Genomic DNA, 26,528 nt, shown 5'->3' with positions numbered 1-26,528 from the left:
GTGCGCAAGAACATACTATAATTTTACCACTGGCAGCTCATCCATTTTGTTGGAGATATATATATATATATTTTTTTTTGGGATAACCCAAGGATAACTCTGCCTATAGATTGTGTAGTAGTAAATTGCAATGACGAGACCTAAAGACATTGGAGGTCTTTGGTTCAATCTCTCTCCCTCAAAATGAAGCTTTCTCGGTTTTCAACATCTTTTTTTATTGCTTCTCACGATTACAACACAAGGTACATCAACAAGAGCAAATAACACAAAAGCTTATCTGCATATTAATGTAGTCACCACTAGTTCATTTTTGTTTTACAGCTATGAATCAATCAATCATCTCGCACACCAAGTATCAGATTGAATGACCCTACGTTAGTATAGACAAATATTTCCGTATGCATATAAATATATATGTTATACAAATGGAAATAAGGGATACAGCTAATTTTTTCCCCCTCTAACAGAGATCAATCTGGATTTTCTCCTTGTTCTTGATTAGCGGAAGTGGAAAGTCAAAGTCTTTAACTCTTGAGAACTCTCTTCTCCGCTGCCTGCTGCTATCAACTATTATGTCCGATATATACACAGCTAACCACTAGTAAATTCTTGCCTCTGCTTTCATAGCTCCATTTTCAGCTGATTTTGGTGTAAAGATGCTGCAAAAGTCAGAAATATCACAATTAGCTATGAAGCTCATTTGACCTCTGCTTTCATAGCTCCATTTTCAGCTGATTTGGGTGTAAAGATGCTGCAAAAGTCAGAAATATCACAATTATCTATGAATCTCGTTTGACTCATGCTGCATTCCATATTGGTTTTTCTTTACAGAATTCTATCTGTTCCAGTCTCAGTTGGTGCCAAGAGGAAATGAACATAGAGAAATAAGTAACACACAGGCCATTAAGTTGGGATTTACCTGAATTTGCTGAGGAATCATAAGTCAAAAGTGAGTTCTCTGGAGTAACAAAGCTAGAGTTGTCTTCTACTCTTCCCCAGACAGGCTGATGAATTCCTTCAAGATGCCAAAAATGTTGATACTGGTTTCTGTTCCCGCTGGTTTGTCCGTCAGCCCACATAGGTGGCACAATCATGTCTGGTAAGTTGCTCTCTACATGGGAACCACTCCGCTAATTTTCCAAAAGTAAATCAAGACTCTTAAGGGAATGATCACAAGTTTTGAAGAAACTGAGATTATTTTATAAATGCTTTATACATTATGAGTAATTACTCAATCATCCTAAAGCTAGTCATAAAGCATGAAGATGCCCGCTTGAAATCTTTTGGATAATCCAATCTTTGACTGTATTTAATTGATCCATACAAGTAGGCATAATTGATTAAATAAATACATTGCAGTAAAACATGATAAGGTACAGAACATTTTCATTTAAAGCATTGTAGAAGTCATGATGTGAGAAGTTGCAACTTGCAGAAATATCGACAGTAAGTATCACATGAAAAATTCTCCTCTTCTCAGGTATATGAATAGAGGGCCAACTTTGAGACTGACAAAGGTAACTCCAGAGGCTAGCAACATTGTAGTACGGTGACTGGCAACCTTTCAACTGATCACGTTACATAAGAAGAGTTAAACGGGTAAATGTGCCTAGAAAGTCAGATAATGATGGTCCACAATTGACCCTGCTCTGCTATTTTTGGCTGGTCAAAAGAACCTCTAGAAAAAAAGGGGATGAAGAAAAATTTCAGTAACTAACTTTCGAACAATTTTAATGTGAAGCGTCTTCTTAGGTGGTCTTATAAGTTGACATTGAAGGTAAAAAAATCAGATGCCAGCATAGAAGAACTAACGAAGTACCAGTTAGGCGCTTTACTTGCTGAATTGAGTAAATAATGAAGTGAAGTTATAAACAAGCAAGACAAAACTTACTTCTGGAGCAAAGAGATTGTCAAGGTTGAAATCAACTCTTGGGTTAACCGCAGCAAGTCTCATTGACAAGAACTACAACCAAACAGAACTCCATCAAATGACTGAGGCAACCAATTGAAGTATCAATACGACCAAGCAATAACAGAAAAATTACTTTCTTGAAGGTCATGAAAGTTCTTTTCGTATGTGGAATGCCCACTGGTTTACTTCTATCTTTGCCTACATTTTCAAAATTTGTCAAAAAAAAAGGTTGTGGGGTGGGGGCGGGGGCGGAGGTGGGATGCAGATGCACTCATCTGTATAGGGAACATGCAAGCTTCCCTCACCACAATATCATGTTTGAATATTAAGCATGGCCACAAAACCTTTTATGAGCCTATTGATGTTTAAGTTCAGCCTGACAAAATTCAGACTATGATTGTGTTTCCTTAATAAGGAATTATTGTTTCCCTTCTTTAAAAAGAATACATGAGGAGCAACTGAGGAACTCCTCAGGTATTGAGTTCATCAGTTCTCCTTTCGTTATGACTGTACGCTAACGGGGGAGCTTATGACAAATCAACAACTGCTGCATATTCTCCACACCCTACCTCCGGTAGCCGAAGAACTACATTACTCGGACTCTCCAAAATGCAGCCGCACCCGTGTCGGATCCTCCAAAATGCACTACTTTTAGAGGATCCGACATGCACCGGCAACAATTTTGGAGAGTCCGAGCAATATAGCCGAATAATAATAAAAAAATTCTTCTCTTTTCTTTATAAGTTATGCAAAGCATTGCAGGAATTATGTTAAGGCATTTACCTGCATAGGGGGGCACTAAGTTTTGGAAGAAATAATGACTATTTCTTTAGAGAGAGAAAAAGAAAATAGCCACTATTTCTTCCAAAACTTAGTTCCCCCTATGCAGGTACAGAAATAATGACTATTTTGAGGGATACAATCTACTACTGCAGAGTGAGAAGTCTGAATGCATCATATTTGCATTTACACCTAAAATGCCGCAATCAATATAGTAGTCTGCAGATTTCAGCACTAATAAGTCAGATGCAAGGATTTCCGAGGTCTGACCTCCACTTGACGCTGTAAGGATTGTACATGGTTGATGATCTCATCCAACACCATTGCAGTTCCCGAGATCTGTAAGCATAGTCCAGACTTTACAACATGGTAATATTTTTGGGCAAGTTTGAAATTGAGAATTAACTAATTGAAAGCATCTGAAGCGAGCACGAATGTCTGTTAATTAGCCATTAAATTAATCACCGTGCATCTCTGCTTAGCCTCATAAAAATGCAAGTGTATGTTAAGCCACAGCAAGCCAACAAGTTAAAGTAGAATAGTAACATTCTATAGTCTTGATTACACATTGCATTGACAGTCAAAGATGATAAAAGCTCCTTCAGATCAATAGTTATTTTCATTTCTTAAAGCAATTAGAAGTGATTGTTCAAAATCAAACTGATTTCTAATTCAAACGATTGTTCCCAATATTACAAATACAAACAAAAAGTCTAAGATGGAACTAACTATTCCAAAGTAACCTACAGTTGCAAGGGATCAACATCTCATACATTCATAAATTGGTCAAGTCACAAATGGCTGGATTAGTAGTCTCTTTATATTAACAATCCTCAACTCATGACTTTTGAGTTTAAGTTAGACATGAGGTCCATTTTTGAACATATATCCTACTACTTTTGAAAAAAAAAAGTAGTATTTGGAGTTAAGTTGAAAAATGGTATTTGGAATTTGAAATTATGTTTGGACAATGCATTTCACTTGAAAAAATGTTGCAGTTTTGTGAGCGGGAAAAAAAAATCTGAAAATTTTGAAAAAGTGGTCAAAACCACATTATCGAAAAAGTGGTCCACAACTCATTATCGAATTTTTTTTAAAAACTTGCAAAATTTAATGGACAAACACATTTTTGAAAAATAAATAAATTGAAAATAGGAAATTTTTAAATATTTTTTTCACTTTTTTTTCCGGAATTAATTTTTGGCCATGAAAATTTCAAATTGTACGCAGCCTGTGGTCCGGCCCTTCCCCGGACCCCGCGCATAGCGGGAACTTAGTGCACTGGGATGCTTTTACTTGAAGTTAAATTTCGGAAATTTTTCGAAATTTGAAAAACTCAAAAAAGTTATTTTCCAAAATTTTTACTTGAAAGCACTCACAAAAATTCAAAAAACAGATTCAAATAATATTCATGGCCAAACACAAATCTAATTTTCAAATACCATTTTCAACTTGAAAACAAGAAATCACTTTTTTTCCAGAATTTCACAATTCTTATGTCCAAACGCCCACTTAGTCTCTAGACTAAAACTTCTCCAAATTATCCTAACTCCCCCGAAAAACAAATTTTCAAGTATCAATTTTCTTTAAGGGAAAAAACAGGTAAAGAAAAAGAGGTCCAAGACTAGTAAATGACACGATTGACCTCAAAAAGTAAATACTGAAAAGTAGCAAAAAGGCTGAAAGGACAGTAGAATTGTTAGCTACTTTTCTTGGTGCCAAACCCACCACCTTTTTTCGTTTAAGAAAAAGGTGAAAACGACTGATTTTAGGCTTTAAAAATAAAATAAAAAACTAATGGATGAAAGGAATTACAATTATCACATTGAAGATATTTTTTCCCCAACGTGATTACTTAACAATCAGTACAAATTTATTAGACTATCATTATTATTATTGCTAATGAAGAGTACTACGTAATAAAAGTGACAGCTAACCTTATTACATCCTGGGACCAGCTCTTGAAGTAGCTTCATCCTAGCATTAATCTTCTCTCTCCTTGCCTACATATAATTAAGAAAATTACAATCTTAATTAGATGTAATCACCAAATTTAGCAAAACACTAATAGCGCTTAAGTTCTTGAGCCTTACTCTTTCTGCTAAGCTATGGCTATCTGTCGCTTGGCCTCTACGAGCTCGGACGTGAACGTATGGAAGCTTCTCTGCATCATCTTCTGAGGTATTATTCGTTGATTTTTTGCCCTTTTTGCTACTAGTTTCTTTTACCTGAATTTGACAGAAATTACTGAACAAACTGGAAATTCATATACTCCACTTCTTAGGTCCAAAATCCATTTCACATTTCTTAGAAATTAAATAGAAAAAACGTAAAGTATAATAAGTTGCAATTTTGCTCCTATCAAATTAGTGTTTCATGGACATGGATTTGAAACTTGTAATATTTAAAAAGCCATAGACATTTGTGTGACTATAAATTATCTCATTAAGAATAAAATTAGAAGTTTTAAAATTAACTTATTACTCCTTCTGTTACTAAAATCTAAGTGAGTTTTATTTGACTGGTCACAGAATAAGAATAAAAAGTGTCATATAAAATAGGATAGAGGCTACGGTGGTGTGGAAATTACCTTTTTCTCGCGTTCCTTTCTCTTAGTTGTTTTTTGATTAACCGTCGGATTGGAAAAGGTAACCGGAGATGAATTCTGGTTAAATTCGGAATCTAGGGGTTCTTGTTTGACTAAAAGTGATTTTGAGCATGAATTGGAAAGAGTAGAATTAGACTCCGGCGAGTATCCGGCGGCGAAGACGGAGAACTTAGAAGCTCTGTCAATCAAAGCTGCATCCGAAGGAAAAATCGGCGGCGGAGGAGGAGGATAACGATAGTGAGGTATGTGAGGTTCACCGGTTTTGTCGGTTTCCAATGAATGAACTAAAAGCTCCACCGCTTGATTCGCCGGCAGTTCAAGTAACGCCGTGAAAGAACTTCCAGTTCCCATTTCTCCCATTTTGGCTCCGCAACTCTCGGATCTAACTTCAAGCTTCTGTATACTTTTTACTTCTTCTTTTTTCAGTTGGAATTATAGAGTTTGTTTAAGCTTCAATGGGGGTCAATCTTCTTCTCTGCTACACTGTACTGTTATCTCTCTTTATCTTTGACTCTATACCAAAAAAGGCTTTGCCCTTTTTCTCTGATATACAGCAGCCGCTGCCTTAAAACAATGCACAGCTTTGGTTCTCGTTCTCTCTCTCTCTCTCTCTTGTCAAAATCTTATGTTTAAGACTTTCTGATTTTGATTCAGTTTATAGGAGATCTATTAAAAAAATGACTATTAGAGCTCAAATTTGGAATTTGTGATTAAGAATAAAATACATTTATTATCCTACCACATATTTTAGTGATAGATTTATATAAAACTTAATTCTAAGAAATTGAGGTCGAGGGTTAGGTAAAAGATTGAGAGTTACTCGTGCGTTTTTTCTTTTTCTTTTCCCTACCGGTAGAATTATTGTTAGTATGGTATTCCCTTCGATCCACAATAGATGATTTTTTAGCCTTTTTATGTGATCCAAAATAAGTAATGTTTTCAGATTTCATGAATGAATTAATTATTCTTTTCTTACATTGCCTTTGGAGTATGTGTTATGAGTGTTTATGTGAAGAGATAGTAAATGTTAATATGGTCAAATTTATTGCTAATTAATGTTAAAAAGTAAATTTCTTAATCTGTGTGAAAACATCCAAAAAGTCACTTATTATGGACCGGAGGGAGTAACTTTTATTGATATTACCACTTATTGTTTGATTGCTATTTTATGCTTTAGTTCTTAATATCTTGTTGTTGTTGTTGTTATTGTTTGTTCTCATTACTTCTTTTCATATTTTCTTAGTCGAGGATTTATTGGAATAGTTTCTCTGCCCTTTCATGATAAGGGCATATTTGCACACACACTATCCTTCCTATATCCTACTTATAGGAATTTGTTGGGTTTGCTGTTGTAATTTTAGGAGACGTTAGAGTTATAAATATGAAAATGACTTACTAAAAATTGGTTCCGATCTTACATGAAAATGTTGAGTATTTAACAACAAATCTTAAGATAATAGATGGAGTATCCCAATACGTTATAAATCTCTTTGAAAGCGTTATATAACTGATATGAAACAATCATATAACACAATGGCATATTATCTTTGACATACCTTGACTTGTGAGTTGTGACTAATGTCTTTTTGAAAACTAATTTAGTGTAGTTTGGTATAATTGTGGCTGTTTGTCTATTGGAATATTCTCAAATACTGAAATAAGTAATTAGTTAGAGGGTATTTGGATTGACTTATTTTAAGTGTTTATTAGTTTTTAAGTATTTTTTTAGTTTTTGTGGTGTTTGGCAATGATAAAAAGTGCTTGAAAGCTTTTACTTTTAGACGTGAAAAAGTATAAAAATAAGCCAAAAGCCAAAAATTCATTATTACTCTCTGTGGCCCACAATAAAAGACTATTTTACCTTTTTATTTTGGTGCAAAATAAATGTCATTTTACATAATCAAGAAGGTACTCCCTCCGGTCCACAATAAGTGATTTTTTTCCTTTGGCACACCCCTTAATAAAATACTGACTCCTAGAAAACAAATAAGTATTTTGACTAAATTAACTTTAATTAAAATTTGCATATTGTTAACTTAATACATTGGGATATATAAAATAAGGGCAAATTTGAAAAAGTACGGTTAATTCATTCTTCATTATGTAAAAATGACACTTTATTTTGGATTTAAATAAAAAGGTCAAAAGGTCACTTATTATGGACTGAAGGGAGTATTCACTTTGTTTTTCCAAATTTATCCCTATGTACTTATCCTTAAAAGGTCTTTTAAATTACTAACATTAAATAGGTCCAGCAATAAATTAAGGGTAGTTTAGTCAGAAGACCTTTTTTTTTAGAATTTAATATTTTCTTAATGAGTGAGCCAAACATAAAAAAGTCACTTGTTGGAGTACCAACTTACATTTTTTGACTTTTAGCTTATAAGCAATCTTTTAAAAGCAAATCCAAATACCACTATACTGAGTTTCAAGTGAAATATTATTTGAACTTGAGTGAAATGTTAAAATGACAGTCTGAATGAGAATTTCAAGAGAAGTATACAAACTTTCAACTTTTACAAATTTTCTAAAGTGAAAGCACTTTAATTTCATACTATCATTTTTTTTGACTTCACTTAAATATTGTTCAAACGCTTACAAAGTTTTTTTCCGAAATCAGGCATAACGATACTGAATCGGGTGGGCTTTAGTGTGGGGACCGGATGCTTACCCAACCCAACACTGTTTTAATCACAGTGGATGATCCGTCACTTTCGATACATTTATTTGGTTTTATATACTCTTTTCATTTCCATTTTTCCTTATTTTTTAGCGTTCTTCTTATACATTTCTAGTATCATTCCTATTACATTTACTTAGCAGTTTCTAAACAGTTGATGTCTTGATTTTATTCCTGATATATGTGGATTCCAAGTTCAATCTTATAATCAAATATTATCCAAATCCAAACTATTTCAATATTTTATAAAAATAATATAAAGTAGATTAAACTGAAATTAAGCATTTGGACAATAGTTGGATGAAGTTGAAAAAATATGTGAAAGTTGCAATTATGTTTGGGCGTGAAATTCACTAGCTGCTATTAAATTATCAATAACAGTGGTAGGTAAAAAATATGAACTTGAACCTTGTGATGCTGTAACCTTGTGGGAGAAAGTTTTTACCTGATTATGCAAACTGCAAAATAGTAATTAAATTTATCCTGGTACCTTCCTACAGCATAGGAGTTACATAGCAATTGACCAAAATAAAAAAAATAAAGGCTTTAAAATTTATTTTTCAGATGAAAAGAAGAAAGTTTTTGGGAGTCTCTACACGGAAGTGTAATAGAAGAGTGGGATTTTGTGAGAGCAGAAAGGTATAGGATTGTCCAGGCAAAATTGGCAATAAATCTGAACTATTAAATGTAAGAAACTGACCAATGATGGGCCAACTTTAAACTTGGATTAGAGATTTAGAGATTTTTACCTTTCTATGATAAGTTATAAATTTATTTATCCATCTTAGAAAAGTTATCACTTAATTACATTATATAGATATAATTATATATATTTTATACAAATGTTAAATGAGTATCCTTGATTATGGTCATTTAATTTGGTAAGATCTCCATAACTCAAGCCTGATCACCCCCCCCCCCCACTTCTCTTCTTCCTCCCCTAATCAGTTATCATATATTACATCTTGTTCAATTTTTCTTTCGATTGAGTCTTCCATTGAAACCTAAGAGCAAAACCACCTAAAATCCGCTTTAAACCACCATTAAAACTATTCAAAAACCAGCAGCAAACTCTATAAAACTCAGCCTAAAACTTCAATAATTTTAAGCCGCGGCCGAAAAAGGGATTAGGGGAATAGGAGTGAGGCAATAGAGGAAAAGGGAGAGAGGTGACAATTAGAGTTAATTTTAGTTGAAATTTCATATTGATAATCGAAGAGGAAAAAGAACAAGAACAGACCACATGCAAAAGAAATATTGTATGCAAATTTTTTGGAAGTTATATAATGTTATCTGAAGCATTACAAGCAAATTGTAACTGACCACATGTTTAAAGATGCATCGAAATTGTATTAAAATTACATGTAAAGTATATTGTTTGACCCAAAATTTAGATCTAGGTTTAAAATAGAGTTAATTTTAGCCAATATTAATATCCAAAAGATACATTAACCGATTTTGTAGCGAGAAATCACAGATATTATTTGTGCAACAATAAATGGCAACAATACTGCTATATTCAATAATCCAAAAATAAAGGAGGTAGCATTAAATAACAATAAATAGTAATGAATGACATTTAGGTAAATAAAAGCATGTGAGTCACCCGAAAAGGGTGAGATTCTTTGGTATTCTTTCTGACAATTATAAATGATTGATGAGCCTTTGAATATTCGGATTCTCCTTGGAACGTGGGAGAAAAGTTAGATAAAAATTCGAAGAAAAAATGTATTTTGTATGCGTATAATAAAGCAAGAATATTCAGATAATGTCAATGTGTTGTATTTTATAATAAATGTCCAATTCCCTCTACCATTCTCTCTCTTTCTATTTATAAGGGTACATGAGCCACAAATAAGTTATTGTAGCTGTATGGAATTTATATTTAAGTTGTATGATATTGTAGATGTGTTATATTTATATCAACTTTGTATGACTGTTTAAATAAGTTATATATTGTACCATACATTCTTCTTCTTTTTCTCAATTTGCTAGAGAAGGAAAAACAGAGAAGGAAGTTGTTGCCATAGTTTTTCGGGGAGTCACTGCCGGTGCTTGGCCTCGTAGTTGGCCGTCTTTCGGCGTGACAATGGATGTGGTATTTGAAATGGTTTTTTGCTGCTTTGAGTAAAGAAGAGGAGAAAAGGAAAGATGGGGTGTTAGTTTGGCCTGATATTAGAGGGGATTAGGGGGGATATGATAGAGGCGCAGTGGAACAAGGAGAGAGGATAGGATAGGAGAGCAAATTAAATGGGAAGGGAAAAGAAAAGGTATAACTGAAATCTTTAACTCAAAATGCTAGCGTTTTAAAGGAGACTAGTATTATGATATGCGCTTTATATGTATATTTATATCAGTGAGTATACAATTTTTTTTTTAAAAATTATATAAATATTATTAAATAATATATTTATATTAAAAATATATAAGTTCCTAAAAATGACGAATATTGATCCTATTTAGCTGGCTTAATAAATAAAAAAATATGACTTATTGTAACTTTTGTTGATCCGCCAATGACTGAAGTTATCTGTTTATCCTTTTCCTTTCTCTCCCTCCCTCATACTTTCTCTCTATCTCTACTATAATTTTAATTTTTTTGTTAATTATTTTGATAATTGGATATTGTCTTAAAATATTATACAAATGGATGAAAATCATCTGCACCTCTAAACTTTGCTTTAAAAATTGAGCTCCCCCTCTATTTTGAACAATTATCATTCTTCCCCTTGTTTCTCAATTGACTTTTTAAAATACCTATTGTTGTAGGTTATGAGGTAGTTGAGTCTTGCCTTACTTCGTACCATTGTGGGACTAATCAGGTAGGGTTTTTGTTTAACATAGCTAGTGGCAATGTTATGTCTTACTATTTCGCTTTTCAGTGCAGAACCTATTTAATAGCTATCGCTTTTGCTTTGCATCTTTCTTCTAAATTTTATGGTGTCCTTAATTTTCCTATGATTACTGTGGTGATTCTAGTATTGTCTCCTTTTGTCCTTTTATTTTCTTGAGCCGAAAATCTTTCGGAAACAACCTCTCTACTCCTTCGAGGTAGGGGTAAGGTCTGCGTACATACTACCTTCCTCAAACCCCATTAGTGAAATTTTACTGGGTTGTTGTTGTAGTAGTAGTAGTAGTAGTAGTATCATGATATTTTTCTTTTTTCTAATATCTATACTATGAACTTACCTATGTAATGGCTAACTTTTATTTTCAAAATAAAAAAATATAAAATGATAACCAAGCATATAATTCATTGATGTTAAATAATAAAAAGGATAAGCAAAATAAAAATAAAAATAAAATAATTTGCTTTTATCAATATTGTATTCATAGCAATCAAATTTCAAAAATCTATTTACACAATCGAGAATAAAACATGGTGGGAACCTTAAACATATCCTCAATGCAAGTAATATAAAATTTTATTATTATTAAAAGTAAAGGCAGATTTTATAACAAACTACTAAAGGATTATCTATTTATCATTGAGAAATTGTAACTTAAATATATACTTAATGCATGTCATATTATGAAGGAATACCAAATACTCCCTTGGGAGCTGATATGTCATTTCAGTTCTGGTATGGGGAAGACCGATCAAATATGACAAATAATATAAAGGATATTCTATTTATAAATTGAATGAAATTACATTATAATTTATAATAAAGTATAATATCATTTAAATTATAAGAAAAATCATAAAAAATAGCATGTAAAATAAAAAAAGAGTATTACACATATAGGAGGAAATTGAAACATGACAAGGGCAAAATAGATATTCTGTAGGATAAAGGGGGTGAATGATAATTGTTCAAAGGTTTAGGAGGGAGTTTGATTTTTAAACCAATGTTAACTGATGTAAATGATTTTACCCTAGAAAAAACAATCAATGAAGAGAAATTAAAAGAGTTATGCCCAAAAAAAAATTATGATCGTGATATATTATTCAAAATAAGAAAATAATTTTGTATAAGATAAAATCTTGGTTGATCTTAAGATCCTATGTATCGAGACTTCCAACATAAATCAAATAAGAGAGAATTCAAAAGGTAAAAAATTAATGAGTTCAATTATGAATCTTAATCATTTTTGTTTTCACTTGCCTAGAGGTTAGGCAAAATTGAGATTGGCATCGGGATGAGACGCTCGTAAAATGAATTAAAGTATTGAATTGTTTGTTAATTTATTACTTCTAATATCTTATTTGGAAGCACACAATGGTAAGTTACATTATGTAATTGTGAATTATTCCTCTAATTCTAAATGTCGTTTTTTAATTCTTGACTTTGTAACTTGGTTGCTTCTCAGAAAATGTCAATAAAGAAAACAATAGTCTTTCGAAAAAAAGTTTAAATTATTGTATTACATTTTTATTTTTGTATTTATTTATTTCTCGCCCAAACCTACGTAAAAACGATATTTTATGTGTAATTTTATATTGTCTATTAGAATAAAGTGTTAATTTTCTTGTTCGATTAGGCTCTATCTTTGAAACTTACATGTAGTAATAGGCTTTTTAATTTCTCTATGTGCATTGAAGAGGTCCTAAATAGTAAATACACGTGAGGTAAGCCTTTATTTCCTAATCCTTATTAAGATATTATGTTATATAATTTAAATAAAAAATAATTTATATAAGGTAAAATCTTTGAATTCCTAAATATTAGAACTTTATACATAGTTCAAATAAGGAATGATCATTATAGTATTTAATTGATTTAAAAGTCCTAAATATTAGAAAAGTAACTTAAATTACAATTTTGTCCAATATGAAATCTATTTTTAAAGTGTGAAAAAGGTAAACAATATTTTACTAAGGGGTTTCATGTTTATCACATTAATAAATCCTATACGTTCTTACTCTTCTTTTATTTCGCACTTTATATGCTTGGATCTGGAATTAATATATTTGGCTATAATTTACCTTCTTTATTATCAATAATTAGTTCGGCAAAAGAGTTTTGTACTTTTTGCTCAAACAGTTCAAGCTTTAAAAACCCGTTTAGCCCAACCACAAGTAATTAAGTGGTCACTAATCAAACATGAAAAGGATACATTGTGAGTAAATGTCACAGAAACTTGGTCTAATTGAATTTGTTAGTGGTTTAAAGGATATACAGATTAATTTGATACTAAACGATAAACTTAATTGCAATTGAAATAAATAACGATAAATTAACTGCAAACCAGAGCTGAATGTACTTTGATTGACACCAAGATATCGAATAATAAAATCTTAAAGAATAACGGTAATGTATTGCTTATGAGTGTATGCTACAATGCCTTTCATGAAATGCTAGGCCCCTTTTATATAATAGAGGAGTCCTACTTTTAGGGTATTATTCTATTGTTCTATAAAAGGTAAACAGTCATTGATTTGCTGACTTGCTGACTGCTGGCCTCCTTTTTTTGGTATGTTCCGTGATTTCACTCGCAATATCCGATTAGTTGCGGGAATTTCGGACCCTTGTCAGGTAAACTGGCGATATTTTCCTTGAGACCATTATAACCGGACCGATTAAGACCTTGGTAAACTCGAAGGCAAGTCCGGTGGTTTCGGTGGCTAATTCGGCAAGGCAGGAACCGACCTTTGGGGTTTTATCACTATCTCTCGATCCCAAGCTGTTATGTTGGATGCTCGGTCAAATCTCGAGTTTGATTTTACCCGTATATAGATAGTCCTCTCGTTTTTCGAAGAGTAAATGACGAAAAACGATATGAGCTCTCGATTCTTACTTCTACAAATCATGACGTAAGCGACAAAAATCATGATGTAAAGTCCCCTCATTATTTGGAGAGAAAATGATGAGAAACGATATAAGCTCTCGATTCTCACTTCGATAAACAATGACGTAAGTGACAAAAATCATGACATAAGCGACAAGAATAGTTGAAACGTCCCGTTGGTCCAATTTTTAAGGTATTAAATGCTTGTCAGTTGCTAGTCGGTCACTACCAGATGTGAACCGTCGCTTGGAAAACTATAAATGCCTCCTCCTTCGTTCATTCAAACCTTACATTCAAACCTTCTGCTCTCGTGCCTAAGATATTTTAACACTTCCAAGTTCTTTTATTCTGATTTTGTGAGATCTTTCATAAAAGTTCTTCATCCGCTAATCATCCATTATTTCTCATCCAAACCTTCTTTTCTTCATATCTCATCTATCTAAAGAAATGGAGAATATTTCAAAATCCGTTCCTCAAAAAGAAACTCCCTCTGCCTCGAGATTGGCTGTTGAGGAAACCGTTTCTCATACTACTGCTGCTGGGGAACCAGCACCAGAGCCTCCTCTGAAATTGTTCATCCCCGCGGGGTGCCCGACCGGTGCTGATTTCAAGAACGAGAAAACCTCTTCGGTACCGGGTCAGTGTGAACCGGTCTTGAGGTATATCTGCTCGATCACCGAGGACATCCTCTCCGAAGTCAAGAAAGATTGCAACTGGGCTGATAAGCACCTAGTGGTCCCCAAGCCTGAGGAAACTATTACTACCCACATAGAGGGTTTTGTAAGTGTTTACACTTATCCCTTCACGTTGGGCCCCTTTGACCAGGTCATTATTGCCTTCTGTAAGAGGTACGAAGTGACCCTCGGCCAAATTCACCCTTCCTTTTGGAGGATAGTAAATCTCCTTCATTTCTTCGTAAGCGAGATCGAGGGGTATCCGTTCACCATCGACCATCTCATGCGCTTATATAGTCCGTTCTTATCGATATTTTGTGGTGGTGCAGCTGTTTCTTGGATGCCCGATGCAGTTCCTCGACTCAAGAAATAGCTCAAGGGCGTTATGAAACAAAGTCCTTATTCCGAGCATTCGTGGCGCGAGCTCTCGAAGGGCCGATGGGAGGCCCATTCCATGGTGAGAGTTTTCTCAGATGTCATTAGATTTTCCTTTCACGCTATTATGTTTTGACTTGCTTTATTTCTCTTTTGCAGGTTTACCAAAAGATGTTAAGATGAGGCCTTCATCCGGTGATGACGATATCTTCACTGAGCCCCATGCTTCGGGGCAGGATGAAGAGAAGAAAAGAAAAAGGGCTCCAAGTTCTCCGGGTCCTGAGAAGAAGAAGCCAAGGAAAAAATTGGCGCGTAAACCCTAGGGAAGCACCAGTGGTCGAGCACTGTGTCTGGACTCACTCTATCGATTGAGGGATGAGTTCAAGAGGGAAGGAGAAGCCTTCGATTTGGTGGCCAGCATGCCTCCAAACCATCCAAGAGGCCTCCAAACCAGGGGGAGGCGCGGTCGATCTTCATTAAGTCGGGGAGGCCGAGGTGGAGGCAGGAACTGAAGCTTCCCGAGATGCAGGCAAAGCCCCGCAAGAAGCACTTGGCCCGATAGAGATTGCTGAGTCGCCCTCGTTCACAGAGTCGATGTTTAGCGAGGCTCAAGCTGCAAAAGAACACCATTGTTAATTCCCTTCCAGAGGACGCCCGGGTTCTTTCCGCTCCCATAGGGGTGGCCAGTTATCTTCGGTGTCTGGTGACCGAGGATGACCAGGCCAAAATGAATGAGGTGGAGGCACCTTGCTTATTCAACGAAGCGCAACATGCGCTTAACCGGGTAATCTTTGTATTTTCCTTGATGATTTTTAATTTTGTATTTAGGTTATTTCATAGATAACTTGACATTTGTTTTCGTGCTTGTAGGCATCAGTGCTTCATCACGGGACCTTTTTAAGGCACCGAGAAGAGCTGAAACAACTCGAAGCTGAAGTTTGAGAACTCACAGAGAAGAGAGACGCCTATAAACTTCTTAGCCAGCAGTTCGAAGGAAAGGCTAAGAGCCTCCGAGCTGAGCTGGATGTTGCTCGGAAGGAACTTGCTGACCTCACCGAGCAGGTAACAATATTTGAGATTAGTGATGATGAACTAGATTCAGTGACTGATGGTCAAAATTCGCAGGTCCAGTAAACACTCGATCAGATTGACCAGCTCCGAGCTGAATTGGAAATAGTCAAAGCCGAGACTGATGAATGGAGAGGCAGAATGGATTGTCTGGCCTCGGTAAAAGAGGTTGCTCGGGCACAACTAAATTCGACTGAAATTCAGCTTAGAGCGGAAAAGGAGAGGGCCGAGGTTCAGACCAAAAGGGTTGAAGAGCTCCAGTTGCAGTTAGGTTCGACCGCCTCTGATCGAAAAAATCTGGCCAAGGAGCTCGAAACAGCCAAGTCACTGGCCGTAGTGGTTAAGGCCGATGCCGATGAGATGGTGGCCCAATATAAGGCTGATGCCGAGGCGACTCAGGACCTTGTAAAAAATCTCATCGAGCACATGAAGTGGCAATCCCGAAGGGAGGCCCCCGAGGAAGTTCACGCTCGGGTTTTTGACTTATCGACTGAGATCGAGGATGCCAAGGTGCTTGAAACCGAGTCCAAGAAGCTTGCCTATCCCAAGGAGGAATATTTCGAGGACTCAAGCATTTCCGAGGGTGGAGAAGACCCCGGGAATCCCGGTGACGAGGCGGACTCCGGCTAGGATCAGGCTGCTTAAGTGCCTCTATTTGATTTTGTTTTTTTTAGTATTTTGTTCTTTTTGTCAAGGCTTGTTATGCCTTTGTAAAGATCATATATAATACAAGTTTTTTGATAATTCTTGAGTTTTTCCTTTGCCTTTCTTTTTATGTTTTTCAAAGATTAAAATTCCTTAGCATTAAATAGTTGGGTCTTGTTCGGGGTTTTCGGACATTCCTTGCCTTTGATTTTTCTTAAGGCAATGTGGAAATTTGGTATGATCGATTTTGTTTTCCAAAGTACTTATAATTACTTAGACTGTAATTTTGCCGAAGGTACCTTTTGTTACGGGCTTTGGACGTCTCCGAGCTTTTTCGAGTTCAGAAAAATGCCAAATTAGCTTTGTGCCCTCGGGCTTTTAATATTTCGGAATGGCCGTAGCCTTTTAATTCGGGCAATGCCAAATAAGCTTTGTGCCCTCGGGCATTTAATATCCCGAAATGGCTGTAACCTTTAAATTCGGGCAATGCCAAATAGACTTTGTGCCCTTGGGTTTCTAATATCCCGGAATGGCCGTAGCCTTTTAATTTAGACAATGCCTTAGGTGGCATGTCACGACCCGAAATTTCCACCATCGGGACCGTGATAGCACCTAACATTTCACTTGCTAGGCAAGCCAACGTTAGAATAATCTTAACCATTTTAAAACAAATTAAATTAAATGAAAGTCAATTACTGAAATAAAGTGCGGAAGACCATAACTACCGAATCATCAAAATACATCCCCGAATCTAGTGTCACAAGTACACGAGCTACTAGAATAATACAAATAAAGGTCTGAATAAAATTCAGCTGTTTGAAAGATAATACACAGCTAAGATAAGATAGAAGGGGACTTCAAAACTGAGGACGTTGTGCAGTTATATCTCAAGTCTCCTCTCAATAGATGAATCCGAACAAGTCTATGGTACTCCGCTGGGACTAACTCCAAAATCTGCACAAGAAGTGCAGAGTGTAGTATGAGTACAACCGACCTCATGTACCCCGTAAGTATCGAGCCTAACCTCGACGAAGTAGTGAGGAGGGTATAACAAGACACGTACGTAAATAACCTGTACAAGTATATACAAATATGAAGCAACAATAGTACAATAAATAACAATTTATAAATTTGGGAGGGGACATGCAAAGAGGGATGCTATAGTAATTCCAGCAGGAGAAGTATCACGTAGCAACCAATTAATTCATCAAAAATAAAATGAGCAGCTGATAATATGAAATTGCACGACACCACCCTTCGTGCTTTTACTCTCATTCTTCCCAAAAATTGATAAATAAATAATAATAATTGGCATGGAATCACCCTTCACACTTTAACTGTCTTCTGGCACGGCATCACCCTTCGTGCTTTAACTCTCTTTGAAAATGGCACGGCATCACCCTTCGTTCTTTTACACTCTTTCTCACCATGGTAAGGATAATATAAATAATATAAATGGCACAGCATCACCCTTCATGCTTTTACACTTTTTCTTACCATGAAAATAATGATATAAATTCGGAAGAGTATTTAAATGCGGGGATATATACTTATCAATCAATTCAATACCAAAATACTGACTTCACCTTCCAAAATATTCAACAATAATTAAATAAATAATAATTTCATGATTAATGATCAAATAATCAATAATAAACTTAAGCATGAATATCTTAATTAAATATGCAATTATTCACAATAAACAAATTTCACCCGCATGCTTTGACTCAACCACAACGCATAAGTACTCGTCACCTCACATATACGTAGTACCTTCACATTAAATCACGTAGCAAATAGAAAAATAAGTCCTACTCCCTCAAGTCAAGGTTAACCACGATACTTACCTCGATTTGCAACCAACTCAAGATTCCAATACACCTTTGCCTCGCGAATTCGTGTCCTAAAGTTTCAAATTTAGTCACAAACAAATCAATATACTCAACACGAATCGTAGGAATCAATAAGTACTCGTCACCTCACATATACTTTGTACCCTCACATTAAATCACGTAGAAAATAGAAAAATAAGTCCTACTCTCTCAAGTCAAGATTAACCACGACACTTACCTCGATTTGCAGCCAACTCAAGATTACAATATACCTTTGCTTCGCGAATTCGTGTCCTAAAGCTTCAAATTTAGTCACAAACAAATCAATATACTCAACACGAATCGTAGGAATTTATTCCAGATTAAGATCCTAAATTTATTTTAAAACTCAACAGTGGGACCTACGTCTCGAATCCTAGAAAAACTCACGAAATCCGAACACCCGTTCCGATACGAGTTTAACCATATAAAAATTATCGGAATTCCGACATCGGATTGACTTTCAAATCTCCATTTTATATTTTTGGAAGATTTTATAAAAATCTGATTTTGCTTACATAAATTCATGGTTTCATGATGTAAATGAGTATGGAATCATGAAATATAATCAATATATAATAAGGAACACTTACCCCAATATTTTTCCGTGAAAATGGCCAAAATTTCGCCTTACCTGAGCTCAAAATCGTGAATAATGAAAACTGGGACGAAATCCCATTTTCAGAACTTAAGTTCTGCTGTCCAGGGTTTTCTTCTTCGCGAACGTGACAGGTCCCTCGCGTTCATGAAGCACATTTTTGTGCTGCCCCAGATTTCTTCTTCGCGAACATGAGAGCAGTCTCGCGAATGCGATACATTGCCAAGCTTGGCCTTCGCGAACACGGTCTTCCTTTCGCGAATGCGAAGCCTTATCGCCTGGTGCCCAGCCAGGCCTCACCCTTCTACGCGAACGCGAACACTCCCACGCGTTCGTGATGAACACTGCCCATTACCCTTCGCGAACGCGATTCCCGCTTCGCGAACGCGAAGAGTAAATTTTTCTTGCCTCCAGTTCCTATTCGCGAACGCGAAGAAGTAAATCATATAGTCCTTCAGAAAAATTCCAGCAAAGTTAGAAGTCCAAAATGCAACCCGTTAACCATCCGAAACTCACCCGAGGCCCCCCGGACCTCAACCAAATATACCAACAAGTCTTATAACATCATACAAACTTAGTCGAAACCTCAAATCGCATCAACTTATGCTAAAACCATGAATCATACCCCAATTCAAGCTTAAGGAACTTAAGAATTTTCAACTTCTACATTTGATGCCGGAACCTATCAAATCAAGTCCGATTGACCTCAAATTTTGCACATAAGTCATAAATGACATAACAGACCTATGAACATTTTCAGAACTGGATTCCGATCCTGATATCAATAAAAGTCAATTTGTGGTCAAACTTTGAAATCTTTAAGGCTTTAGATTTCTAGTTTCCATTAAATGGCAATAATTTGAGCTAGGGACCTCCAAATTCAATTCTGGGCATACGCCCAAGTTTCAAATCACGATACAGACCTACCAGAACTGTCAAAACACTAATCCGAGTCCGTTTACTCAAAATGTTGACCAAAGTCAACTCATTTGAGTTTTAAAGCTATATTTCACATTTTAATCTATTTTTCACATAAACACTTTTCGGATAATTATACAGACTGCGCATGCAAGTTGAGGAATGATAAATAGTTCTTTTTAAGATCTTAGAACACATAAATGAATGTTTAAATTATAGATGACATTTTGGGTCATAAGATTCTCCGCCTCTAAAATAAACGTTCGTCCTCGAACGGAATTAGAAAGGGACCTGAGCTGGTGAAAAGATGTTGATATTTTCTCCGCATGTCCGACTCATACTCCTAGGTAGCTTCCTCAATCGGCTGACCTCTCCATTGCACCCGAACTGAAGGATAACTCGTAGTCCTCAACTGTCAGACCTGCCGGGCTAGAATAGCTATCGGCTCCTCTTCATAAGTCAAATCTTTGTCCAATTGGACTGAGTTGAAATCTAATACATGGGACGGATCACCATGATATTTCCGAAACATAGACACATGGAACACTGGATGAACCACTGATAAACTAGGTGGTAATGCAAGCATGTAGGCTACTTCGTCCACCCTTTCAAGAATTTCGAAGGGTCCTATATACCTAGGGCTCAACTTTCCCTTCTTCCCAAACCCCATTACACCTCTCATAGGTGAAACTCAGAGTAATACTCTTTCTCCAACCATGAATGCAATATCATGAACCTTACGATTGGCATAACTCTTTTGCCTAGACTGAGTTGTGCGAAGTCGATCCTGAATAATTTTGACCTTATCCAAGGCATCCTGTAAATTTCACGAATGTAATAGACACTGGCACATCGTGAAGGCGGACAATCTCACGAATGTAAATTTTAGCTAACCGCTCTGATGAATAAGTAACTGCCACTGGAATGAAATGTGCTGACTTGGTCAACCTGTCCACAATGACCCAAACTACGTCAAATTTTCTCTAAGTCCGTGGGAGCCCAACAACAAAATCCATAGTGATACGCTCCCACTTCCACTCAGAAATTTCTAAGTTCTGAAGAAAACCACCAGGGTTCTGAAGCTCGTACTTAACTTGCTGACAATTCAGACACATAGCTACATATGCAACTATATCCTTCTTCATTCTCCTCCACCAATAATGTTGCTGCAAAATCTTGATATATTTTGGCAGCACTTAGATGAATAGAATACCTGGAACTGTGGGCCTCTTCTAGAATTAATTCACGAAGCCCATCCACATTAGGCACACAAATATGACCCTACATTCGCAGAACTCCATCTTCCCCTACAACAACCTGCTTGGCATCACCGTGCTGCACCGTGTCCTTGAGGACAAGTAAATAAGGATCATCATATTTTCGCTCTCTGATGCGCTCATATAAAGAAGACCAGACGACTGTGCAAGCTAGAACCCGACTGGGTTCTGAACAATCTAACCTCACGAACTGATTGGCCAAAGTCTAAAGTTAGGCAGCTAATGGCCTCTCACCAACAAGAATATACGCAAGGCTGCCCATACTCACAACCTTTCTACTCAAAGCATCGGCCACCACATTGGCCTTTCCGGGGTGATACAATATGGTGAAATCATAGTCTTTCAACAATTCCATCCATCTTCTCTGCCTCAAATTGAGATCTTTTTGTTTGAACAGATATTGTAGGCTACGATGATCAGTAAATACCTCACACGAGACACCGTAAAGGTAATGCTTCCAAATCTTCAGCGCATGAACAATGGCTACCAATTCTAAGTCATGAATAGGGTAATTTTTCTCATGAACTTTCAACTGCCACGATGCATATGCAATGACTCTGCCATCTTGCATTAATACTGCACCAAGCCCAATGCGAGATGCATCATAATACACCGTATCAGATCCTGAACCTTTGGGTAATACCAACACTGGCGACATAGTCAAAGAAATCTTGAGCTTCTAAAAGCTCAACTCACACTCATCTGACCATCTGAATGAGGCACTTTTTTGGGTCAATTTGGTCAATGGAGATGCTATAGATGAAGACTCCTCTACAAACCGGCGATAATAACCTACCAAACCCAGGAAACTCCGTATCTCTGTAGTTGAAATAGGTCAAGGCCAATTCTGAACTGCCTCAATCTTCTTATGATCCACTTTTATGCCTTCTGCCGATGCAACATGCCCCAAAAAGGCAACTAAGTCTAACCAAAATTCGCATTTTGAAAATTTGGCATATAACTGATTATTCTTCAAAGTCTGAAGAACAGTCCAAAGATGTTGTTCATACTCCTCTCGATTGTTGGAGAAAATCAAGATATCATCAATGAATACAACCAGATAATAATCCAAATATGGCTTGAATACCCACTTCATTAAATCCATAAATATTGTTGGGCAATTGTCATCCCAAATGACATCACTAGGAATTCGTAATGCCAATACCGAGTCCGAAAAGTTATTTTAGGGACATCAAATGCCCTAATCTTTAACTGATGTGTAATGACCCGACTTGTCATTTTAAGAATTTTTGCCCCGTTCAGTGACTTAAGGTTTCGAGCAGCCTCGCAATATGTATTATGACCCGCGTGTGTGGTCGAGTTTGAATTACGGATGATTCAGAGTGATTTGGACACTTAGTTCCTAAAAAGGAAGCTTAAGTCTTAGGATTTTGACCGTAGTCAGAACTCTATGAAGACGACTCTGAAATGGAGTTCCGTTAGCTCCGTATGATGATTTTGGACTTAGGAGCGTGTCCGGAAAATTATTTGGAGGTCCGTAGTGGAATTAAGCTTGAAATGGCAAAACTCAAAATTTTGAAAAGTTTGACCGGGGGGTTGACATTTTGATATCGGGGTCGGAATGCGATTCCGAGAGTTGGAACAGCTCCGTTATGTTATTTGGGATTTGCCTGCAAAATTTGACGTCATTCCGGGATGGTTTGATAGGTTTCGACACGAGTTTTGAAAGTTGGAATATTTAAAGTTCATAAGTTCGATTTGTGGTGCGATTTGTATTTTCGGCGTAATTTGATGATATTTGAAACCTCAAGAGAGTCTGTGATATGTTATGGGACAGGATAGCATGATTGGACGGGGTCCCGAGGGGCTCGGGTGTGTTTCAGACCAAATTGGATCTGTTTGGACTGTTGTTGTTGAAGTCTGGCTTCCTTCTTCGCGAACACGAAGGAGTCCCGCGTTCGCGAAGAGGAGTTTGAGGGGCTGATGATTTTTCCTTCGCGAACGCAAACACGAAGAAGAAGCAGGGCAAGCCTTCGCGAACGCAGCCCAGACAACGCGAACGCGAAGAAGAAAAGGAATATAGGGGCTTGAGGGCGAACGCGGAGGAGTTGGTTAGCTGGTCATCGCGAACGCGACGAGGACTTCGCGAACGCGATGAGGACTTCGCAAACGCGAAGAGGAAATGATGGGGCATAAGCAGTTGGCCTTCGCGAATGCGACGCTTGTCAGTTGAACGCGATGAGGACTTCACGAACGCGAAGAGGAAGTGATGGGGCAGAAGCAGTTGGCCTTCGCAAATGCGATGCTTGTCACGCGAACGCGAAGAAGGATTTGGAGGCAGCTGGATTTTGGTCTTCGCGAATGCGAAGAAGGTGTATCTGGGCAGAATTAAAAGTCCCAAAATTGGGGGTTTGAGTTCATAACTCAAAATCAAATTGGGAGCTCGGTAAAAGGCGATTTTTGGAGAGTTTCTTGCGTGGGTGTTTGGGGTAAGTGATTCTTATCCAGTTTTGATTAATTTGCAAGATTATGTCTTTGAATCCATCATTTAATTCGGATTTAATGGAAGAAAAATCAAGATTGTTGTAAAATCTTCCAAAAACGAAAATTTACGATTTGGAGGTCGATTTGTTATTGGAATTCGATAAAATTGGTATGGTTGAACTCGTATCGGAATGGGTGTTCGGATTTCATGAACATTATGTTGGGTTCCGAGGGGCAAGTCCCGCATTGACTTTTGTTGACTTTTTGGAATAAATTTTTAAGTCGACGTATTAAAATCCGGAATTGATTCCGATGAATTTTAATGAAGTTACACAATTAATTTGGATAGATTTGAATGGCGCGGAGGTCAATTCAAGCAAGAAGGCTATTTTGGAATATCGGCCTAACTTCAAAAGGTAAGTGTCTTGCTGAACCTCGAGTGGGGGAAATTTCCCTTAGGCATTGAGTCTTATGTGCAACTTGGGTAATTGAAAACCATGTACGCGAGGTGACGAGTACGTACTTTGTTTATATGTGCAAATTTTATTGAGTTAAAGTCTTGAGCATATTGTGTAGTAAATTGGATAATTGTTGGCATATATTTTATCATCTACTTGTCGTGCCTAAACCCTTGTTGTTGTCTCTGTTGTTATATGACAATGTGATGTGATTGTTATTTGATTATTTATGAAATTTCGTGAATTTTATGGCCTGATAATTATTGGAATTTAATTTTATTTTGGATTTTTCCCTCTGCAAATAATTAATTAAATGATCTTAAGAAGAGGTGTTTATATAATTATTAAAAATTTGATATTTTATGAAGACTTTGCTTTATGTTGAGTAATTTCTATCTCTATTGATTGTTTTTGGGTGTTGTACACATTGTGTAGAGCATTTGGCTATTTGCTGTGAAATTAATTGACTTGGTTGTAGCTTTGAAATTTGGTTGTGGCCATTGGGCAAATTGTGATATAAATTAATTTTTGTTATGTTGTGATAATTTCTCGTGTAAATTATTGTGTTGTGTGAGTTGTTATTTTGGGGAGATAAGGGTGGCATTTCACCGTTGATATTATGTGGTTATAAGGGTGACATTTCACTGTTGTGTTTGTTGGCTATTGATATTGTCTGGGCGGAGCGATAAGGGTGGCTATAGGAGCGATAAGGGTGGCAATAGGAGCGATAAGGGTGGCTATTGATATTGTCTGGGCGGAGCGATAAGGGTGGCTATTGATATTGTCTGGGCGGAGCGATAAGGGTGGCTATAGGAGCGATAAGGGTGGAAATAGGAGCGATAAGGGTGGTTATTGTCAAGGACGATATGTGATGATGTGGGGTTGTGGTGTTGAAATTTTTTATGTGATGTGATTTTCTTGTGTTTATTTTTATACCTTGTGCAACTTGTCTTGTTGTTAGTAAATTGATAATAATCTGATTTTGTTGAAATTGGGAGCCATTGGCTATTGCAAGGCAGTTTATAAAATAAAATATGGGCACGAGGTGCCGTGATTTGTGATATGAAATGGGAATATTGACACGTGAATTATCCGTGCAGTTGTGATGTGAAATGAGGGCAGGTGCCGGGCAAATATGATGATTTAATTATGGGCACGAGGTGCTGTGGAAATATGAAAATAGGCTGAGACCCGTATTTACGAAAAATATGAAAATGGGCTAAGACCCGTATTTTGATGATTTTGAAATGAGGTGTCACATGGTGACTTTTTAATTGAAAGAATTATATTCAAAATATTTATTTGGAAGGATTTTTACTTAGAAAGTATTATATAAAAGAATTGTATTTTGAAAGATATTTATTTGAGGAAATTGTATTTGGAAAGATTTATTGAAAGAATTATATTTGAAAAATAATTATTTGAGAAAATTATATTTGAAAGAGAGTTATCTGGAAGAACTATGTGAAATACATTTATTTGAAGGGCTTGATTTAATTGGGTGTAATTGTGTTTATTAATTGTTGAGTGATATTAATGGTATTCTTGTTGTCTGTTGTGCATATCACTGGTTGTTTTATCCTGCCCTTATTATTATTTGTTTCCTATTATTTTGTATATTATATTGCACATGTTATTAGACTAGTGAGTGTCTTGACTGTACCTCGTCTCTACTCCATTGAGGTTAGTCTTGATATTTACTGGGCACCGCTGTGGTGTGCTCACTCTACACTTCTGCACATTTTTGTGCAGAGCCAGGTATTGACGATAACGGACATGAGCAGAGTTAAAGTGGGATTTTAAGGATTCATGGTAGAGCTGCTTGATCGTCGTAGTCTGTTGGAGTTTTTTCATTTCATTGTACTATTAATTTGTAATCAAACAGTATTCTATATTCGGTCCTCGTGATTATTCCATGTATTCAGTAGAGTTCGTGACTCAGTTCTACCAGTCTTGGGAGGTTGTGTATTGTAATTATTTCCGTTGTTAAATTTTAATAAAAAAAAAGTGGCTTCAAAATATAATAGAAATCGGCTTACCTAGTCTTAGAGACTATGTGCCATCACGACGCCTGTGGTGGAAATTTGGGTCATGACAAGTTGGTATCATAGCTCTAGGTTCATAGGTTTTACGAGTCTAGTAGAGTATTGCAGATCAGTATGGAGACGTCTGTACTTATCTTCGAGAGGCTACATAACTGTTAGGAAATTTCCATTTCTTTGATTCATGTCGTGCGAAATTTGTTGAATTTGGAATTTGAACCTTTGTATGTCCATTATCTCACAGATGGTGAGGACACGCGCTACTGGGTTAGCTGAGAAGGCATCCGCACATACTACTAGGGCTGCAAGAGGCCGGGGACGAGATAGAGGCCGAGGTAGAGGTCGATGGAGGGAACGTGCTGCGACTAGAGCACCTGTCAGAACAACAGTTGGGGAGCCACTAGTAGCTCCAGTTGGGGGACAGGTACCAGAAGCACCTGTTGT

General features: G+C 36.5%; 2 protein-coding genes across 6 annotated transcripts; one reads left to right on the top strand and one right to left on the bottom strand.

Annotated features, from left to right (window-relative positions):
• Window positions 1-204: 204 nt before the first annotated feature.
• Window positions 205-6,175, bottom strand: LOC107800340 (transcription factor bHLH48-like). Of its 3 annotated transcripts, XM_016623493.2 has the most exons (7): window positions 5,283-6,015; window positions 4,786-4,920; window positions 4,630-4,695; window positions 2,963-3,031; window positions 1,892-1,963; window positions 920-1,130; window positions 205-659 (listed from the first exon to the last, which is right to left on the bottom strand). In XM_016623493.2, exons 1-7 carry the CDS (start codon window positions 5,658-5,660, stop codon window positions 622-624), a joined length of 969 nt encoding a protein of 322 aa, XP_016478979.1. In that variant the 5' UTR covers window positions 5,661-6,015; the 3' UTR covers window positions 205-621. The 3 variants fall into 3 exon arrangements, with proteins under 3 accessions (XP_016478979.1, XP_016478981.1, XP_016478982.1); XM_016623495.2 differs by lacking the exons at window positions 205-659; window positions 920-1,130 and adding an exon at window positions 1,141-1,568 and having other exon boundaries at window positions 5,283-6,175; XM_016623496.2 differs by lacking the exons at window positions 205-659; window positions 920-1,130 and adding an exon at window positions 1,560-1,678 and having other exon boundaries at window positions 5,283-6,048.
• Window positions 4,734-26,049, top strand: LOC107800342 (uncharacterized). Of its 3 annotated transcripts, XM_075230961.1 has the most exons (5): window positions 4,744-4,873; window positions 14,717-14,844; window positions 14,922-15,546; window positions 15,633-15,824; window positions 15,888-16,574. In XM_075230961.1, exons 1-3 carry the CDS (start codon window positions 4,845-4,847, stop codon window positions 15,083-15,085), a joined length of 321 nt encoding a protein of 106 aa, XP_075087062.1. In that variant the 5' UTR covers window positions 4,744-4,844; the 3' UTR covers window positions 15,086-15,546; window positions 15,633-15,824; window positions 15,888-16,574. The 3 variants fall into 3 exon arrangements, 1 of the variants encoding a protein (XP_075087062.1); XR_012699344.1 differs by lacking the exons at window positions 14,717-14,844; window positions 14,922-15,546; window positions 15,633-15,824; window positions 15,888-16,574 and adding exons at window positions 10,750-10,802; window positions 25,795-26,049 and having other exon boundaries at window positions 4,735-4,873; XR_001651385.2 differs by lacking the exons at window positions 14,717-14,844; window positions 14,922-15,546; window positions 15,633-15,824; window positions 15,888-16,574 and adding an exon at window positions 7,921-8,158 and having other exon boundaries at window positions 4,734-4,873.
• Window positions 26,050-26,528: the final 479 nt, after the last annotated feature.

The sequence above is a fragment of the Nicotiana tabacum genome, chromosome 15 (genome assembly GCF_000715075.1).
Source record: "Nicotiana tabacum cultivar K326 chromosome 15, ASM71507v2, whole genome shotgun sequence".
In the NCBI taxonomy this organism is placed as follows: Eukaryota; Viridiplantae; Streptophyta; class Magnoliopsida; order Solanales; family Solanaceae; genus Nicotiana; species Nicotiana tabacum.
This window is presented reverse-complemented; position numbering and strand designations above follow the sequence as displayed.

What these genes read in the sequence shown, in the direction of transcription:
- LOC107800342 (XM_075230961.1), top strand. Translation starts at nt 4,845, where the DNA reads ATGGAAGCTTCTCTGCATCATCTTCTGAG. An exon ending in TCTCTGCATCATCTTCTGAG is followed by an intron (nt 4,874 to 14,716) that starts GTATTATTCGTT and finishes GTGGTGGTGCAG; the next exon opens with CTGTTTCTTGGATGCCCGAT. An exon ending in GATGGGAGGCCCATTCCATG is followed by an intron (nt 14,845 to 14,921) that starts GTGAGAGTTTTC and finishes TCTCTTTTGCAG; the next exon opens with GTTTACCAAAAGATGTTAAG.
- LOC107800340 (XM_016623493.2), bottom strand. Translation starts at nt 5,660, where the DNA reads ATGGGAGAAATGGGAACTGGAAGTTCTTTCACGGCGTTACTTGAACTG. An exon ending in GCCATAGCTTAGCAGAAAGA is followed by an intron (nt 4,696 to 4,785) that starts GTAAGGCTCAAG and finishes AATTATATGTAG; the next exon opens with GCAAGGAGAGAGAAGATTAA. An exon ending in TGGTCCCAGGATGTAATAAG is followed by an intron (nt 3,032 to 4,629) that starts GTTAGCTGTCAC and finishes CTATGCTTACAG; the next exon opens with ATCTCGGGAACTGCAATGGT.